General features: G+C 41.5%; 2 protein-coding genes and 1 long non-coding RNA gene across 3 annotated transcripts; 1 reads left to right on the top strand and 2 right to left on the bottom strand.

Moving 5' to 3' along the window:
* The first annotated feature begins 129 nt into the window (after window positions 1-129).
* On the top strand, window positions 130-10,541 carry LOC126987784 (uncharacterized). The gene is made up of 5 exons (XR_007741157.1): window positions 130-708; window positions 4,880-5,056; window positions 5,411-5,466; window positions 5,708-5,839; window positions 9,011-10,541. It is a non-coding gene; the product is annotated as an uncharacterized LOC126987784 (long non-coding RNA).
* On the bottom strand, window positions 5,368-15,088 carry LOC126987782 (succinate dehydrogenase assembly factor 2, mitochondrial-like). Its single transcript, XM_050845108.1, has 4 exons — window positions 14,930-15,088; window positions 12,991-13,109; window positions 11,459-11,622; window positions 5,368-5,822 (listed from the first exon to the last, which is right to left on the bottom strand). Exons 1-4 carry the CDS (start codon window positions 14,990-14,992, stop codon window positions 5,713-5,715), a joined length of 456 nt encoding a protein of 151 aa, XP_050701065.1. The 5' UTR covers window positions 14,993-15,088; the 3' UTR covers window positions 5,368-5,712.
* A 2,695-nt stretch (window positions 15,089-17,783) lies between these two features.
* LOC126987673 (opioid growth factor receptor-like) lies at window positions 17,784-19,292 on the bottom strand (the record flags this gene model as incomplete). The annotated part of the gene is made up of 2 exons (XM_050844799.1): window positions 17,784-17,794; window positions 18,893-19,292. Coding segments are annotated over 2 exons (411 nt in total), but the record flags the coding sequence as incomplete, so codon positions are not given.
* Between the last annotated feature and the right edge of the window lie 20 nt (window positions 19,293-19,312).

Below are 19,312 nucleotides of genomic sequence, written 5' to 3'. Positions count from 1 at the left end.
TTGTTGCGTAATTATCCATGTGTTAGTCCTATCTACTCCTGTCGCTTACCGTTCATCATTTTACTTTCCTTTAAATGTTTCACTACCGGTAATGTTTTTTCCATTGCTTTGTATTATTCAATGATCGAATTATCGTCACGTGAGGAGGTGGTGGTGGTGGTGGTTGACGAGGATTTTGGAGGTGGGGGGAGTGATGAGGGAATGGTGATTGTATATTTCTTAAGGTGGTGGTGATTGAGGAAGAGGAGAAGGCTGTGAAAGTCGCGGAGGAGGATATGAAGAAATAGAAAAGTAGGGAAATGCCATCAGTGTGAAGTCGCTCAATGAGTGGTTCGAAGCAACGGTGCCAGACTGTCGTACTCAGCCTCCTATGTTTGCCGATTTCCGACCCAAAAAACTGTCTCCTCGACCCCAATAACGCCTTCAAATATAGTTATCGTTAAAATGGTTAATTATTGCTGTTTTTTGGCAATAGCTATGGCTCAGAAACCGGGAAATAAGAGGGTCTGAGTACAACAATCTGGCAGCGGTGGTTCGAAGCATGAGTCGAGTGGTGACGAGCTGCGGGGAAGTTCAGTAGGTGCGTGGCGCCCGGCGAGAGTGGAGGTGACCGGCAGGGCTGCGTTAGTGTTGTCGAGGGTCAAGGATTGTGATCAGTGAGGACCCAGCAGAGCATCCAGGAGCCGACAAGCAGTTATTAAGGATCAGGTAAGTACAGAAAGCAGATATGTTAGTAGCGTCAGTCTTGTTACCGGGAACAGCTTGGTACTGGTAAATGACGGTACAGTAGTTGTGGTTAAAAAATGGTTGAAATTCAGCTAAAAAGAAAAGTCGAAAATGATTGATTGTTTATTGTTGCAAGTAAACAAATTTGGAGAATGGTAGTTAGAAAGAATGTACCAGAAAGAGCTTGGTACTTAGGATTAATGACGTAATTACCAGTTAAACGTAGTGGAATTATCAAAAGGTGGTTGACGAGTTTCAGCTTGCTTGCACCTGATTGATTGATTGATAGTTTACTGTTGCAGGTAAACAACAAGGGAGAAGGGAGGAACATGCCATCCCAACCCCCAGGCAGGACAGAGTGTGATTATACAACTATATATTAATACATGTGTAGGTAGCACCATGAAATTAAAAAGATACAATGGTAGGAAGGAAAGCACATCAAGGGAGGGGGCAGTACCTCCCCCTGGACAATAAGAATGCAAAACTGAGCATTAATACGGAAATCCTACCATTGTAACCAGGAACGACTTGGTACTAGTGAATAACGGTACAGTAGTTATGGTTAAAAAATGGTTGAAATTCAGCTAAAAAGAAAAGTCGAAAATGGTTGTTATAAAGAATGTACCAGAAAGAGCTTGGTACTTAGGATTAATGACGTAATTACCAGTTAAACGTAGTGGAATTATCAAAGGGTGGTTGACGAGTTTAAGCTTGCGCGCACATTGCAAATTAGCTAAGCAATAATATGGAAATCCTACTATTGTAACCAGAAACAACTTAGTACTGGTTAATGGCGGTACAGTAGTTAGTTAAAAAAAAGGGTTATAATTCAGCAAAAAATGAATATGGTAGTTGCCGTTTACCGTTGATGAGGTTTCAGGCCCTGCTCCACCGCTGATGCAATTAACGTTAGCCTCAATAATAGTCTTCGATGCACTTATTCTTAAACATCATAGTGAGGGAGGGAGGGAGGTTAAAAGGTAGGTACCAGAAAAAGCATGATAGTACTTAATGAATAGAATTATCAGTAGGCAGTTTGCTAGTTTCAGCTTGCGGGCACCTTGTACTTCTTGCAATACTAAGTAACAATACGGAAAGCCTACCGTCATATTAATAAGCTGATGCAAAGGTTCGTTAAATCATGAGGGGGCTTCGTGGTGCAGTGGTAAGCACACTCGGCTCACAACCGAGAGAGCCCGGGTTCGATTTCCGGGCGGAGTGGAAAAAATTGGGCGGCTTTTCCGATACCCTACGCCCCTGTCCACCCAGCAGTGAATGGGTACCAGGTATTAATCGGGGGTTGTGTCCCGTCTCCTGGGATCTGTTCTCTTCTATAATTCCTTCCCCTTCTGTCTCTCTCCGGCATATGACCACAGATGTTGCGCCGACTAAACAAAACTTTCCTTTCGTTAAATCATGCTTACTGATATTTAAGTTAGTGAAGCATTGGCTCGGTAGTACGTGTTTAAACTGTTAGCTTCGTTTCCTGCAAATATAAAATCAGACCTTGGCATATGTTAGATCAGGCTCCATTTATTTCACTTTTAACCACTTGTAAGTAAAGGCAGTCTAGTAGAGTAACCGTAAACACGACAGAATATTATAAGCTAAGATTGGTTTTATTAAATGATCGATATTTCATCCCTTATGTAACTGTTGACTGCTCTTCTGTTATGTATGTATTCAACTAACATGTGAAGGATAGTAGAATACATAATTATAGCAACAGAGGAGCAGTTTTAAGAATTAAGGAAATGAGATATCGGCGCGTTCTAAAACCAATTAATATTAACCTTCTAATGCATTTATTCTGTTACAATATTTGCAGGGTTGTGTTCTTTCCTGTTGTCATATATGTATTAAAGTAACCTGTGGGGAATTCCTGGAGGTTTAAAGGTTAGTAGAATACATAAGGGACAATTTTTTAAGCTGGAGACGTGATATCGACTCGTTAAGAAAACCAATATTTTTAAGGGTTAACCACATTATACGTTTATTCGGCAAATTTGCATTGTAGGGTAATTAGTGTTCCTCCCGATCACCTTGTTATGAGCAAGTAGTAATTATAGCTTCTGATAACCATGGCGAACTATGTATACGTAACAGTGGTTTCAGATTAAGTAAATAGCGGAATGGTTTGAATAATTAAGTAGTTACGTGCCAACGATTGTTTAATTTTAATTTTCGCCCAAACTAAAGATGATTGAATTGAAGGAGTTTTGGAAGTAACAACGCAGAGAGAGAGAGAGAGAGAGAGAGAGAGAGAGAGAGAGAGAGAGAGAGAGAGAGAGAGAGAGAGAGAGAGAGAGAGAGAGAGAAAATGGGGGGAGGAGAGGGGAGACTAAAAAATATAAAAAAATAAAAAACGAAAAAAAACCCCCCGCTTGTTGAACCATTGAAAAATATTTGAGGTTGACACCGAGTGGATTCATAAGCATTAGATCTTGCGTCATATTTCTGAGGGGGTTCGTTCATTTTCTCTGGAGGTCGAGGAGGTCCATGGCGATTGAGGTGGTGGTTGAAGAGGAATTAGTTAGAGGGGGGATGATAAGGGATATGGTGACTGTACTATATTTCTTTAGGTGGTGGTGGTGGCTGAGGAGGAGAAAGCTTACATTTCATCCACAAGTCACAGTAAATGAAACTACCAATAGGGCACAGAAACTAGAGGATAAGAAAGAGTTCAAGAATATCTGATTGAAGAGATGCAAATGAGTAAGAACCAAAGTAAAAAATAAGAATGGCCAAAAAACAGAGGAAAAGAAGACAAGGTTTTATTGGAGGGAGGACACGAGAAGCCTAAAACAGAACCAGTGCTGTGTAGAAACCAAGTTAAGAGAAGATGTTTACTGTATACATGAAGAAGGTCATGAAGGTGATACATATAAAGCAGCTATAGTGGATCATGATGTTTTAAGTAGTGGACTTGAAGGAACTCGGAGAAAATGAAACTAATGGGGAATCTTTCTAAATCTTTACAACCTGAAAGAGTAAATAGGAGAGATATCAGGGAAAGGGTTTGGTTCAGCAGGTGTCAGATAGCAAAAAGGGAAGATGAAGCAAAAGTCAAATTAAGGAAGATGGAACAATAGATTAAATGGGATTAGATGGGAATATCTTTGAGAGAAAGAAGAAGAAATGAGGACATCAGAGCGGAAGCAGGAGTTGTGTCAATCTCGGAGAAGGAAAGAGAGGCACACTTGAGATGGTATGGCCATCTAACTAGAATGCAGGAGGCAAACCCTGCAAAGTTGGCATGGAGGAAGCAAGTGGAGGGGAGGAGGACGAGGGAAAGACAGAGACTGAGGTGGAGAGATGGAATCCAGAGACATGGAACAACTGGGACTAGAAGAACAGGACGCGCAAGACAGGAGTTACTGGTGACAACATATAAGAGCGGCCAACCCCGTCAGGGATTAATAAGGCAGAGAAGAAGAAGAACAATAGATTAAAAAAAAAGTACAAAAGAACTAGAAGTAAAAAGGGTCCACGGAGGGGAAAAATAAAATGTTGAAGGAGGTATAATGTGCCGGTTGCCAGTCATGTATAAGATATATAGAGTAATGAAATACTGTATATCTTTTCTCAAATCTAATATTTATAAAAAATGGCAACCGTGATGTCACAAACTATTACAGCTGACTGCCAAGCACAGCACTGTATGGGAAATGAACTTCAGCCAAGTTATGAATTCTGTGTTAGTCAACGGTTATTACCAGTCATGTTATGAATACTGTGATATTCAGCTGTTATCATCATGCTAGGTATGATAGGTCTCTTAAGATGAAATATGCTGTGTTTGAGCTTTAGTGAAGAGATTTGTTGGATTTAGAGAGGCATGGGACTGCTACTATTCACATCAAGGAACTTTTACAATACTCACACGGCAACAGTCCTAGGAAATCACCAAACAAATAAGCAATATCTGAGAAATGGATCATAGTGCTGTATTATTTTGTTAAAAATTTTCCTTGAGTGATATAGTTAATTAACTCCAATTGTGGTTCAGATTTAGTTATGTAAATAATTTCTTCCTTTGTTTCTAGCAGCAAAGCTGTTCTTTTATGTTTAGCCAAAGGCTGAAAACTAGCACTAGGTATGGGAATCTTAGAAACTGCAACAGATGAATATATATATGTATTTTTTCCAGCAAAGGATGCCATTCAAGAGCAGCAATGACAGAAAACAAAAGCACCTGCTCAGCGCTGTTCCAGCAATAAGAAGATAGTGTCCAAGAGAGGGTCGACTTAAGAAGGAATATCAGCATTAAGAGTACACTTGCAAAGCCAACCAGCCTGGTATCATGTGACAAGGGCTACAGTGAAGGGTGAGTGATCCACCATAACAGAATAGCATAGATCGCACAATTATTTTTCTTATAATTTGGTTGAAATAGGCTGAATGCACATCCTTATACAATGAGAACCTGCTGCTGTATTTGCAACTTTTACACATCATAATTCCTGCCATCTAGAATTTTGAGTTTTTTTAATTTGTTTTGTGCCTCAGTATTTGAGTTATTGACTTTTCAGATCATAGTTTGCTGCTTCCAAGAATTAATACCACTGAGATTTTCAGACCAGTCAAATTCAGAATAAGAGACATTATACTATTAAGAAGGTAAAGAAGTAAAATTAGTTATGGTCATAGTTCACATATATTTGCCCTTACATTTTTACAGGCAGAACTAAGCAACACACAAAGGGCTGCAGCATCTCAAGCAGTATGCAAAGCCCAGTGAGTATGCAATGAAAGCTCACTGACTCAGCTGACATTTAAAGTCAAGGACTTCTTGTTTGTGCACGACATAGGCTTAAGAGCAGACCTGATAGAGGATGAATTTTGACTAACAGTATTTAACAAACAATAAAAGAGGATTCTCAGTAACTTATGAAACAATATTTACAAATGTACACACTATCACTAACATTGTATCTATTTCTCCTGAACATAAATTTCCTATCCTTAATATGTACAGGTTTGCTAGTGGAGGTTTGGCTGGATTGTTCGGTCTTCCTTGTTGGAGTTCTTGACAAACTCCTTCAGCATCGTCATCACCTCGTTGTCAAACTCTTGTGGGGTCGGCTGCACACCTGTGGGATATTGTTAGGTGAGTCTTCCTGATGCAAAAGGCAGTGTATTGACTGAGTAAGTGTAATATAATCATGGATATAGTAGTTTTAAACTATTGTGGGTTCTCAGCAGTATGAAAGCATTTGGTTTCAACTTTAGATAAATTGTAACCAATTACTTCTATGAAATGCCTATATTCAGTGTAGTCTTTAGAACTACAACCTTGCCATGGTTGCCTATATTCAGTGTAGTCTTTAGAACTACAACCTTTCCACCATGGCTGTAAGTGTAATTCTGTCAAGCTGCCTATTCAACATTTTGAAGAGCGAGATGGGGACAAAATGTACATGGTAGTAAAGTGTAGCATGTAGATTTGCTGTGGTCACATAATCCATTCAAGCAAAGTGTACCCTGTACTGGGGTTAACAGGAAACAGGCTGCATTAGCTTGCTGCATCAAATGTTTCAGATGTTTTTTGGAGTATTGCAAAATTTTCCATTGTAATCAGTTTTATGATCATCAATACTTGTGATATTTATTTACTGATCTAAGAATAGTGAGACTTTAGAGCAGGGACTGTCACTAAGGAGATTAATCACATTACTGTAGGCACACTTTTGAGGATCCTCCAGAAATGCAGGGTTTTCTGGTGTATGAGGTCATTGCAATGGATCATAGGCCTGTTGTTGCAACACACAAGCTTAATGTCAGGTCAAGAAGACCTAGTATGCATTGACAGTTGCAAATCAGTTCATTGTGCTCAGCACCCTTGAGGACCCTATAGAGCTGTGGGATACCTGACATCTATGGCTCATGTGGATTTGCAACCACATGCTGAGGCTGCAGTTCTGTGAACAGTCCAGGTTCACGTATCATAGTGTTTCACGAACTGACGGAGCGCCACAGTGAGTTTCGATATAATGCCTGCAGCATCCCCTGCAGGCCTTTGATTCAGTGCATCACAAGGCACTTTGGGATCTCCTGCAGCTCTGTGGGATTTCTGTAAGGACATTTGGTCTAATGACTGGCCTGTATTCTGGAATTGAGAGGTGCTGTGAAGTGTTGTGGGCGTGTCCACAGCTGCTTTCCCTGTGAATGCAGGAGGGAGGCATTGCTTTCCAATACTTGCATAGATTGGGTATTAGGCAGAGTTGTAGATGAGTCATTGTGGAACATTTGTTGGCAATAACAGGGTCACTATCTTTGTTTTTGCCCATGATGCAGCAATCCTTGCAGTCATCAGAGGTTCTGGTGACGGCACAAAGAGGTAAAGCCCTTTGGACTTCAGGTCTCTTTGGCCAAGACCCAGTTACAGGTGTTTGAAGGTTTGCTAGATGAAACAGAACAGTTTTTTTATGCATGTGGTGAGGACATTGATATCTTGGAAAATTTCACATATGTAGGTAGCGTAGTGTCGAACAAAGGCAAGTCTCATCAAGAGGTCTTATGGTGGATTGGCTTGGCCCATGATGTTTTGGACTCACTCAGTATAAGTATTGTCAATATCTGTGCAGAAGGACAAAGATCTGGATCTTCAAGTCACTATGGTTGTGAGAGATGGACGTAAGATGTGGATTGATGCCTTTGGTAATAATAAGTGCCTACACAGAATCAAGATAGTGCTGGTATGACTCTGCCTAACTAGCGATAACTCTGTGAGACTGATTAGAGGTCTATTACTTGCATCGTTCATGAATACCAACTCCGGCTATACGGGCATGTGGCACACTACCCTGAAGCCGACCCCCCATCAGATTGTTTCTGTAAGAGGCAATACCTAGTGAGGGAGGTCTAGGAGGTGCCCATAAAGTTCGTGGCTTGAGCAAGTCAATAGATCCTGCCATGAGGTACGTACTTATGATGGGAAGGGGACTGGAGACTTCCTCAGAGGAACCCCAGGGTTTGGTGTTGTAGGGTGGGTGTGGCGATGTGTCCCCTGGTGGATGCCCCTAGAGTGAGCGATTGGGGTTGCCTTTGCCTCACCCACCCTGCGGCCCCAACTCCAAGGGTGCCTCCAACCAAGTCGCCATGTACATAAGCCCCTTTCTCATTCTAAGTACATTATGGCAGGATCCATCAACTTACTGAAGCCATGAACTAAGTGTCTGTCCCTGCAGCTCCTCCACTCAGTCCAGTGAGCAGGATCAACTGGTGTAATGATCATGCAAGCAATATGCCTTAATTCAGTCTTGGAGAGCAATCATTGGCTTAACAGTCATGCCAGCAATATCCTGTGACTTTGATTAAGCAATTATTACCAGAGGCATCAATTTGTCTCTTCAAGTCACTATTTAAAGTCCATGCCTCACAGCCATGAAGTAAGACAGGGAGCACAAGTAACCTTTGTCTTTCTGCGCCAGTATCGACAACCCGATACATTTATGTTAAACAAGTCCAAAGAAACGTGGGCTAAGCCAATCTGCCATAAAACTTCTTGATGAGACCCGCTGTTGTTCGGCAGTATACTACCAAGGTATGTGAATATTGACAAGATATCAATGTCCTTGCCACACGTATGAACAGAATGTACTATTTTCATCTAGCAAGTCTCCAAACACCTGTACCTTGGTCTTGGTTCTGGAAACCTAGAGTGCAAAGGGTTTTGCTTACCTGTGCAGTGCCTTGAGAACCATCACCAGAACCTCCAGTGACAACACAAAGATTACTGTGTCATGGGCAAAAACAAGGTCAGTGACCTTGGTATTCCAAACAGATGCTCAACAATAACTTGGACTCACAGCTCTGTGGAATACCCAGCCTATACAAGTCTTAAAAAGTGATGGGTCTGTGGGGCAGGGACACAGACCTGTCTCACTCCTGCATTCACAGGAAAGAAGCTGGACATGCCCCCTAGCACTTCTCAGCGCTCTCAGTCTCAGAATACAGACCAGTCAATAGACCGGTGATTCTTACAGGAATCCCATGGATTACAGGAGATCCCAGAGTGTCTTGCAATGCACTGAAACCAATGCCCTCTTGAGATCAACATACAGATTGCCAGCATCCCATCGAAACTTGCTTTGGCATTCCACTTGTTAGCAAAGTGCAAGGATGAGATCAGTTGCCGATGTATAAGGCGTGAGCCCGGACTGCTCAAGTCTCTGCAGCTTCACCAGCTGGCTGTTGACTTGAGTACTTGTGCAGCTAACAGTGGTAAAGAAGGTTATAGTTATCCCACTCTCTCCCCTAACAATTACTTTTCTTACAGCTGGTGGTTGAGTGCCCTGCTCCCATGCAGCAAAGGCCACAGCAAAGCAATCTAGTGGTTCCCTCAACAAGGATGTTACATTATGGTTCATTGAAAGTGGGCCAAGCAGAAGGATCAGCTTGGACACGAGAATACATAATTATGAAGACTCCTACTAGTGTGACGGATGGTCTCCCCAGCTTTGCCTATGGGTGAGAGTTCCCTTACAAGCAACGTGCTTCACCATGGGGTGGAATGGACCTCCAATACCCTTTTTTTATAAGTCAGCATGGGTTGACCCTATCACATCTTCCTGGAGCAGAACCAGCAGACAACAAAGGGTATCCTGACAGTACTCAGCCCAGTTGCCTCTCGATCTGGTTCAGGTGCATCCTTGGTTGCAGTGGTTGCACATTTAATAATGGGCCATAGAGACAATTCTCCACCCGACAGATCCACATGAGCCTGTGGGGACCCCTCCCTGCTGTGCTGGACCTCGGGTGCTGGGTAAGATTTGCCAATATGCTGCTACGTGTGCCAAGTGTTCAGGCAACAGCAGTGTCATCAGGCCACGAAACTGTGCGGGATTTGCAGGGTGGAGCACACAATGTGGGACTATCTGCCGCCTTTCAGGAGATGGAGAGTCCTGTGCTACAGTGTGCCAACTACAGAACCGGGCATGACACCTGAAACTGTTGTGGCTGGGAGGGCTTGAGCTGGCCCTCCCTTTATAGAAGGCTGCTTTGTGAGGGGAAGCCGCTTCCTTACACTCTGCTGGTCACTGGCCCCCTGAAGATTTAGCTTCACCACCACTACAACCACATGGAAGAGGACTCCATGGATGACTAATGTTTGCTGCTCAATCAGGACAGGGATCATAGACGAGGAGACGGCAAAAATCCTCCTCTCTTGGTAAAGTCTGATTGTCACTGTTCACTAACAGACCTGTAAAAGCACCAATATAATAGTTTTATCCTGGATAAGTCACATTTGATGGTAGATTATTCTTGTAATTTATATATACATTTTTTTTGCTGTACTATGACCAATAAATGTCTGAAGAGATGAAGCAGCTGGCTGCCAATCCACATGAGAAATAGATGGATAAGCACCTTTCCTGGTGCACTGAGCAGTGTAATACAATGGTATTCACTGCAGTCTTTAGGTGAGCCAAATGGGACACTATATCAGCTGAGCAAAACAAAATGACATGAAACACAACAGCTCCCTCACACTACTCCCTCAGCAGCTCTTGTAGGCAACCATTAGCTGGAAACCGCAATTGTAGTTGAACAAAACTACAAAGAAGGTAAGAAGATTCAAAATAGGTGACACTGGCCACACTCATTACTATGTCAAGCCTCCACGACAGGACAAGGAATACGTCTAGTATTGTAGTGAGGTAGGAGGCTGCTTGCTAACTCTTGCTGCAGCTGCTGGATAGCTCCAACAAGAAGAAGGCAGAATGTGTTAGTCCTTCCTGTCAGTACACAGCCTCTGACTGGTCAAGACTTTCAGAGTGCCTTCTTGTGGCACCCTTGGTAACTGGGACCTTGCAGTTTCAGGCTAAATCTCTTGAGGATCTTGGAGCAGGCTGGAGCCTCAGAGGTGTTTGTGCACGGCCCAATAACGTGTGGATACACCCTGACACTTCAATCCAACCTGGATGAGAGGGGCTCGTAGCCACGGTAGACAATCCACCCGGGAGAGGGAAAACTGTTAGACTACAAACCCAGGCAGGTGAAGTTTTTTTTCCTTTAACGTCCCTGCCTGTGGCCCTGGTAGGCTTTCTTGGTGGTGTCTGGTGCGGTGCCAGCCCCAGCCTGTTATGGTGCAGGCAAATGTTTATAGTGGTGTCTTGATAGGCAATTCACCTAGGCCCTCAGCTGAAAACTGTCTGCCAGGAAGGGTATCCTGAGACAAGTCATGCCCCAAACCAAGATGAACAATGACAACATTACTGATCTGTCCAACCCCAAAAGGAAAAATGAGGCCATGAAGAGAAGAAAACTATTCATAACTGTTATGTTTACAAACTGCACTGCCCTACCTGCACAACCTCCCAAATGATGACTTGGCAGGCTAACACCGCTGTCTTGTTACAACTTATCAGCTTTGTTATGTTACATTGTACAAGATTGCGTGGCTAATGGCACTTTTCCAATATATCGAATCCTCAGGCTGTTGTGACAAACCATTCATTCTTCCCAGTCAATAGGAATATTTTCACTAGCTCCATGGTTTTGGTTGTTAGTTATGAAACTCAGGAATGTTTCTATCAATCGCTAGACTTGAGAAATCTCTAGTTAGAAAAACGCTAGTGGCAGGGCCCCATTGTATAGCAAAATAAATAAACATTACTCGCTATGCATTTTACTTTTCTGAATTAAAAAGCCTACTACTAACAAGCAGCTGGAAGTAAAATGCTAGCCCTACAAAAAACCAACATCATTTCTAAATATCGCTTACCTATGGCCCAGTAGTAGATTTCCCAGTCGTTGGAGGGCAGGTTAATGAGGCGGTCGTAGAGAGACAGTTGTTGCTCAGTCATGGAGGAAAGGTATCGGTGGGCAAAGGTGCTCAGGATGAGGCCGTTCTCCAGCATTCCTCGCTTCCTGGACTGGTACTGCAGCCTGAAAACATCTGGTATATTAATGTGGGGAAAATGTGTATCGTTCTGTAGCAGTTTCCCTTTACCAAATGCTCACGTTTCCTTATTTGATATATACTTGACACTCACCTATTCAAATTGACCCAGTAGCAGCGACGGGCCAAATTTGTGCCATGATATAAACCCCCCAAAACAGATGATACATAATCTGATCACAAATGCTTTGAGATATATTATAAAATAGTTTGTGTGAGGGGTGATTTTTTCTCATTTTTCTTGCTTGGAGGGACCATTAAGAAACATGATGCCTGCTGCTACCAGGTTAAATTCAACACATAAAAAGACTTTCAATGACTATGATTACTTCCAAGGCCCATGTTCAATTATATTTTGAATTACACCATAAAAGGAAACATTTACATAACTGCACTAAACAGGCTTCTTTAACAACTGTAGTCTTTGTCTTTACTACACAGGGGAGAGTGTTCCCAAGCCCTTCTATATCTGTCAACAATCAAGTGTGTTCAGACATTTTTCCTGTTTTATTAGCCATTATATAGTTTGTCATTATTTTTGAGCATCTGAGAACATATCCCCATTAACCCATGTTGTGATATTACTGAAGCTAGCCTGATGGGACGTCCAGGCTGGAGGGTGAGCAAGAGGCAGACAAGATCAGCATGTCTTCCCAAACGCAGCCATCCCTACCACTACCATGCACATATAATTTACCCTGTATGCAGTTCTATGGATTTTCTGTTTGTGCCAATAAACCAACAAGATTAGGATCCCTGTTATTTCGTCTCTGCCCAAGTTTACAAGTTTTTACAAAGTTTTCTTGGGTGCGAAATTCAAAATTGATAATAAATTAATTATTTAAGCAAAATGTGGCACTGACTGAAAGGTCAAGAGAGCATCACTTTCTTTTGTTTCTGTAGAGCACTGTGACCTTTAACAAAGAGTTTGGGATGTGCAAATAAATGATGAAATTTTAGAACAGAGGTATTCATTTTCCTACCAAGCCATGACATTAATGTATTCAATAATGTGGTGCCATAATAACCTTTCACTGATATTTAGCCAACTTTTGCAAAGAATGGTTAACAATCACTTCATTTAATGACTCATTATGATTATTACCAAAGGCTTAAAGAGTGAGGTGCTTTGAAAAGCTAAGAGCTTGACACTAAAAATATGATTCTACTTGGAGGCACAATATAATTTCCATCCAAGTCTAAGTCTGAGCAATCAAAATTAATACGGTTTTGGGCTATGGCTATCATGACTGTACCATGACTTCTGGAATGGATGCTAGTTATGAGGATCCAAAATATTTCTAAAAAATCTTAATAATGTAATACTTGAGGAAGGCAACACCATGCTCCCTCACCTGGCCCTCTTCAGGTGCAGTGGCTCCCCAACCTTCTCTTCGTAGGGCGGGATGGTGGGCTCCTGAATATCCGGGGGGGCGGGGTGCATATCTCCCTTGTCACGGTAGAATGCATGACCCTGTAACATAACGGCACATCATCACAGCAAATATATTTGATGCTTGCAACACACAAGCACACCACCCTAGCAATACAATGTTCTTATCTGTACCTGCAACACAAAAGTATGTTAGCCCAGCCCAGTTTACTCAGGAGTGTCTATTAACGACCTAATTGGTGTGAGGGCTGAGGACTTAGGTCTTTATAATGATGGGTTTGAAGATCTGTAAGCCCTTTTTATCAGAACAATTATTACCTATTACAGCCAAACTTAGGATATGGCTTACAGGCAAGACCGGAAAACAGAGATCCTAAACAGATACAAAAAAACTGTCGAATACAAAACTGGGTAAAAAAGGGAGATTTATAAGAGGATGAAAACGGGAGAAGGTTCTGTAATGAACACCACTGGGTGCCGGGGGATTGATACCCGGGCACCCAGTGGTGTTTATTATGTGATTTTGTCAGTGTTAATGCAGTTTCCTTATAGGGAAGAAGAATCTTGAAGACATGTACATTCAACTAGTGTAACCTGCTGCCACTAGAATGGTAACCTACTGCCCATTAATTAGTTCCTCAAATCTCAAAAACAAGCAATGTCTGATGGAAGCAGTTAATATAAGGGAAGATGTATAGAACAGATGCTGTACATGTTTGCACACAATTTCCATTACTACTTCTGTAACGCCCTTGAATTTCCGTTTTCCAGACACCCATGTGACCTCTGTGTATCACGAAGCACAAAAATTTACCAGAGTTGGGGGACTGAACCGGCAACTGGATGGATGGGAGAGTCACTTCTTGACCAGTCAGCCAACGAGGTATTCAGCTGGCAGAGTGAGTGTGGGAGGCTGTCTGCTATACTACACACAATACTTTCACACTTATTTTGATCATCACACTATTACAGTTTTCAGGGAGGCTTGAGGGTTAGTAGAAGACACATATGATAACAAAAGAGTACTACTTTGTAAGGCAGGAGGTGAGGTGTGAGTCATATAACCAATCCTAGCCGTGTGGTACGAGTGGAGGTGCAGTCCTTCTGATCTACCAAAAATCGTGCCAAACACCAGCATGCAATGGGTGCTCTAAGAGATAAATACCGGCGTGTTATGGGTGACATATCCTATTTTTCAGGTGGTCAGTTGGTATTGTAATTGTCAGCCATTTCACTTACACAGCAACATAAGAGGTATTACATCATGGCCCTCGTATAAAAAAATCACACCTGTATTACGTAGTGGCAGGTGTTGGTTTGGGGAGGCGGCCACAATAAAATAAAACAAAATACAGAAAATAAAACAAAATATAGAAATTAAAACAAAATACAGAAAATAAAACAAAATACAGAAAATAAAACAAAATACAGAAAATAAAACAAAATATAGAAATTAAAACAAAATATCGAAAATAAAACAATAGAAAATAAAACAAAATACCAGTAGATAAAAAAAATATATATATAGAAAATAAAACAAAATACCAGTAGATAAAAAACAAAACAAAATAGATAGAAAATAAAACAAAATAGATAGAAAATAAAGCAAAATAGATAGAAAATAAAAGAAAATATAGAAAATAAAACAAAATATAGAAAATAAAACAAAATAGATAGAAAATAAAACAAAATAAATAAATACCTCCATTCTCCTTTGTTGTATACCTGCAACAATAAACTATCAACCAATTATAAAACAGTAAAACAAAAAAACAAAAAAAACACTGAGGCCATGACCGACTACGTAACACCTGCTGACGAAGGGAAGAAGGTCGTTGGCACCCACTCCAACACACCACGACGCTTCCTTTGACCTGCCAGCACCATTAATCTTCACTTACCGTCACTCGCGGGGCCACGGTCCTGCTGAAGAGGCGTTGGGCGCAGCGGAGGGACAGCGCCATGACCTCACCTTCACGAGCTTTACGTAAACACTGAGCAGCTGATCGAGGTCCGCGGCCAGCGTTACCACAGATTATCGTACTCAGAACATCATATTTTCCGGTTTCCTGACCCATAACAATTGCAGGAAAACATCTATAATTAACCATCTCAACTCTAATTGTAAATGTTTATCGTTATCAGTGTAGGCTCGACAGTTTTGGACCTCAAGCAGACGAAAAAAGTATGTCTAGTACGACAATCTGGTAACGCTGGGTCCGCCGGCCGCCGCGCACCATTGCCAGATTGTCGTACTCAGAGCATCGTATTTACCGGTTTCCGAGCCATAAATAATGCCAAGAATCACCAATAATTATCCATTTTAACGATAACTATATATGAAACCATTAATTGGGGTGGAGGACATAGTTTTTTGGGTTGGAAATCGGCAGACATGAGGCTGAGTAGATTATCGTACACCAGATCCAAAATCACCCGAGTTAAGTAACATTGTATTAATTTCCCGTATCATATATGGTTTTCGGGAGACTAATATATCACCGAATTCCCTGTACACATTACGGAGTGTGACATGGAAAACGAATTTTTGTAGAGATCCACGCTGATCCACCACATCTGGATCACGTGAGTATATATAGTTATTTAGTGATAGTTGGGGGTTCACGAGTGCTTATCTAACTTTGAAGCGTGTCATTATTTACGAATCTAACCAATTCATAATTCGTTCCGTGAAACCCCATTTAATTTTTCAAACTCCCGCTTTACAATAGTTTAGTCAGAATCTTAGAACATGCGGTACGGTTTTGATCTCCCCACCATGCAAAGAACATTGTTAAATTAGGTGTCCAACTTCGTGCAACAAGAATTATCTCTTCCATGCTCAACAAACCTTACGACGATCGAAATAAGGGTCTCAAATCTTATAACATGCTCTCTCTTGATAAACTCTATCTCTGTACTCATTCCCATCTAGTGCTTGGGCAATGTTCTCCGTCCCCACATTTTATTGTCTTACTGTCCAGGGGGAGGTACCGCCCCCTCCCTTGTTGTGCTTTCCTTCCTACCATTGTATCTTTTTAGTTTCATGGTGCTACCTACACATGTATTAATAGTTGTATAATGTCCTGCCTGGGGGTTGGGATGGCATGTTCCTCCCTTCTCCCTTGTTGTTTACCTGCAACAATAAACTATCAATCAATCATTAACGTCGCCTCCAAGGAAAACTGATCGAATGTTTTAATATCTTTACGACTGTGGACAAATCACATTGTTTATCATCGATGACACTTAGCGAACGAGAAAAAAATGGCACAAAACTTAAGTGTAAACCAGTAAATTCAGACCACTATTTTTCTTACATTGTGGTGCGAAAATTAAATAATCTCCCACCTTCAGAAGTCCAGTATATACGTGCAACAAGATTGATCGCGACTCCTTTATTTAACTGAAAGCAAGCTCGACCGACACTTAATTCCTTCAACTTTATATTTAGTAAATTTAAGTAGAAATGCAAAGTTTTGGAGCCATTTACTGATTAATATAAAATTTAAGGCATACTAGCTACAGTACCTCAGTCTGGACCATTATTAATTATGGTCTCCTTGGTCTGAATTTCTCTGTAAATCTATATAAATCCTCCCCGCCTGTCCTGCTTTGCCCCCCCCACCCCCCCTTGGAGGAAGAATACAGTATAATTATATACTACAAGGAGACTATTATAATGATAGTCCAAAACGGCAGACACCCTTACAAGATGGAAGACTTTTACATCAAACAAGTGACAGAAGAAAAGGATGTGGCTGTTCTCTTTACGGAAAACCTAGAATTGACACACCGCATTGAAAATATACCTATACCGTAACATGAAAAGCAAACAGCATGTTACCTATATATACATACTTTCAAGTACATACTAACTTGAGGAAAGTTTTGCCAGTGTTTACAGGACAACCAGGACATACATCGTCCCCACCTAGAATACGCTAGGCTAGTGTGGAGTCCCCAAAGTAAAATGAACATCAACAGAATAAAAAAAAAGTTCAAGAATTAAGAGGCACCAAGATTATCACATCACTTAAAAAACCACCCCTATGAAGAGCGGCTGAGAAGATTTAACATTCCCAAGCTTGAAGATATATCCATAGAAGAGAAGCGACTTGATGGAAGTTTTCAAAATAAGGAGTGACATTGATAAACACGCTCTTCCAAACCACAAACACAACACAGATGAATATGGAGGCGGGCAACAGGATCTATTTAGATCATATGTGAATCCAGTTTTATACCAGTTCAATGTTTATGGATTTCATTAGTATTATTGGTAAGTCTATATACTCAGTCACGGTCCCCTGCCTGCTGGCCTGCGCGCCCGTGTTTACAAACACAGCCCGTCGTGTAAACAGAGCAGCGCAGGGCCGTCCGCGGCTGTCCGGCGAGATGGCAGCAAAGTTTCAAAGCAAGCAATACTTACGAATGGCAAAGTTCCGGGCTGAGATGGACACAATCGCCTGGTCCTTGCTGCACCGCGAGTACCCGCTGAACATGACAAGCAATCAGAAGAGAACTCTGAGGAGACAAAAGACACTATACAGGATTGTGGGTAAGCGTTTTACTTCGACAAAGTTTTTCATGGTTTCCTTATCAGTAATGGAATTCTACATTCGTGTGTACTGTCCGTTATCTAGTCAGGCGTCTTCTCCCAAAAAATAAAAATAGGGATAATATGGATCTTGAGGTTTCGTGTAGCAGTATAAATGTGAATAGTGTTAATAAAGAAAAGAAACAAGGATCTCATTAGAAATACGCTAGTTCTCACATAAAGAGTTGTGATAATAGTAACACAAGATTTTTCATGGTACAAATAGTTTTGTGTGATAATAGTAACACAAGATTTTTCATGGTACAAATAGTTTTAAGTGCAATAATCCCAAAGTGCCTAATATGTGCAATAGTTTTCTTTCTTCCAGTAACAAAGTAGATTTACATGAGCATGAATATAAAGGTGCAAATATATTAGTACCAATATACTTTTATAATGCCAAATTAGTTGTTCCTCCATATTATGTCTGCGTGACATATTTTCCATAAACTATACAATGGAGGTGACATTTCATTTTTGATGCATGGAGTGCACTTCCATAATTACCTTAAAATCGAATCCGTCACACTATAAAGAAACACCTGAAACCATGGTGTAAATATTTTTTGGAAACAAGTTTTTGTTCTTGTTCCCTGAAGTCTTTCTTGTTACAGATGGGAAGCTGTATCATCGAAAGAAGGATCGTTGGGTGGAGGTTCTTACTACAGTGGAACAAGTGAATGAGGTCATGCAACTTCACCATGTGATGGATGGGAAACACAGGGGTATCGTCAACACTAAGAAATCAGTTTCTGCCAAATACTTTTGGGCTCACATGGGACAGGATGTTGATTACTATGTAAGTAAACAATTTCTTCAAACAACTTAAAGCCATACCATTGAACGTAGTTAATATATTATTGCAATCTAATAATGTACATGTGAAGACTTAAATTATATAAAAAAAAGTTCACTAAAATTGATCAACTATATTAATCTATCTTCCTTAACTATCATGATCAAGTACATAATATTCTTGACATGGATGTGGTAATAGGCATTTACCATTAGTAATATCAACACCCACCAATACAGTACAGTAACTTTCAGCTTGAACTACAAAATCATTTCTATGTCCTCATGGTTTCCTTACCACTTCAGTTGTTGATCTGTCCTCCATCTTGTTAGTGGTTATGTCTATTAATTTAATTCTTTAGGAAAGGAAGTGTAACCCTACCTATCCTTATGTTCACTAATTATGTTGAATGTATTGCAGATATCAACTTGCTCGACGTGCCAGTCGTGAAGCTGCTGGGACACACACGTTTATTTCCAGGGTCAACAAGAACAGGATCAACAAGAAGTGCCTCCCCCGATGGATGCTGTGGCTGTGCCTCACCCGATGGATGCTGTGGCTGTGCCTCACCCGATGGATGCTGTGGCTGTGCCTCACCCGATGGATGCTGTGGCTGTGCCTCACCCGATGGATGCTGTGGCCGTGCCTCACCCGATGGATGCTGTGGCTGTGCCTCACCCAATGGATGCTGTGGCCGTGCCTCACCCGATGGATGCTGTGGCTGTGCCTCACCCAATGGATGCTGTGGCCGTGCCTCACCCGATGGATGCTGTGGCCGTGCCTCACCCGATGGATGCTGTGGCTGTGCCTCACCCGATGGATGCTGTGGCCGTGCCTCACCCGATGGATGCTGTGGCCGTGCCTCACCCAATGGATGCTGTGGCCGTA

This window comes from Eriocheir sinensis, chromosome 66 (assembly GCF_024679095.1).
Source record: "Eriocheir sinensis breed Jianghai 21 chromosome 66, ASM2467909v1, whole genome shotgun sequence".
Taxonomy (NCBI): Eukaryota; Metazoa; Arthropoda; class Malacostraca; order Decapoda; family Varunidae; genus Eriocheir; species Eriocheir sinensis.
The sequence above is the reverse complement of the archived record's forward strand: the minus strand, read 5'-3'. Positions and strand labels throughout refer to the sequence as shown.

What these genes read in the sequence shown, in the direction of transcription:
- LOC126987782 (XM_050845108.1), bottom strand. Translation starts at nt 14,992, where the DNA reads ATGGCGCTGTCCCTCCGCTGCGCCCAACGCCTCTTCAGCAGGACCGTG. An exon ending in CCGTGGCCCCGCGAGTGACG is followed by an intron (nt 13,110 to 14,929) that starts GTAAGTGAAGAT and finishes GTTATGTTACAG; the next exon opens with GGTCATGCATTCTACCGTGA. An exon ending in AATCTACTACTGGGCCATAG is followed by an intron (nt 5,823 to 11,458) that starts GTAAGCGATATT and finishes AATATCCCACAG; the next exon opens with GTGTGCAGCCGACCCCACAA.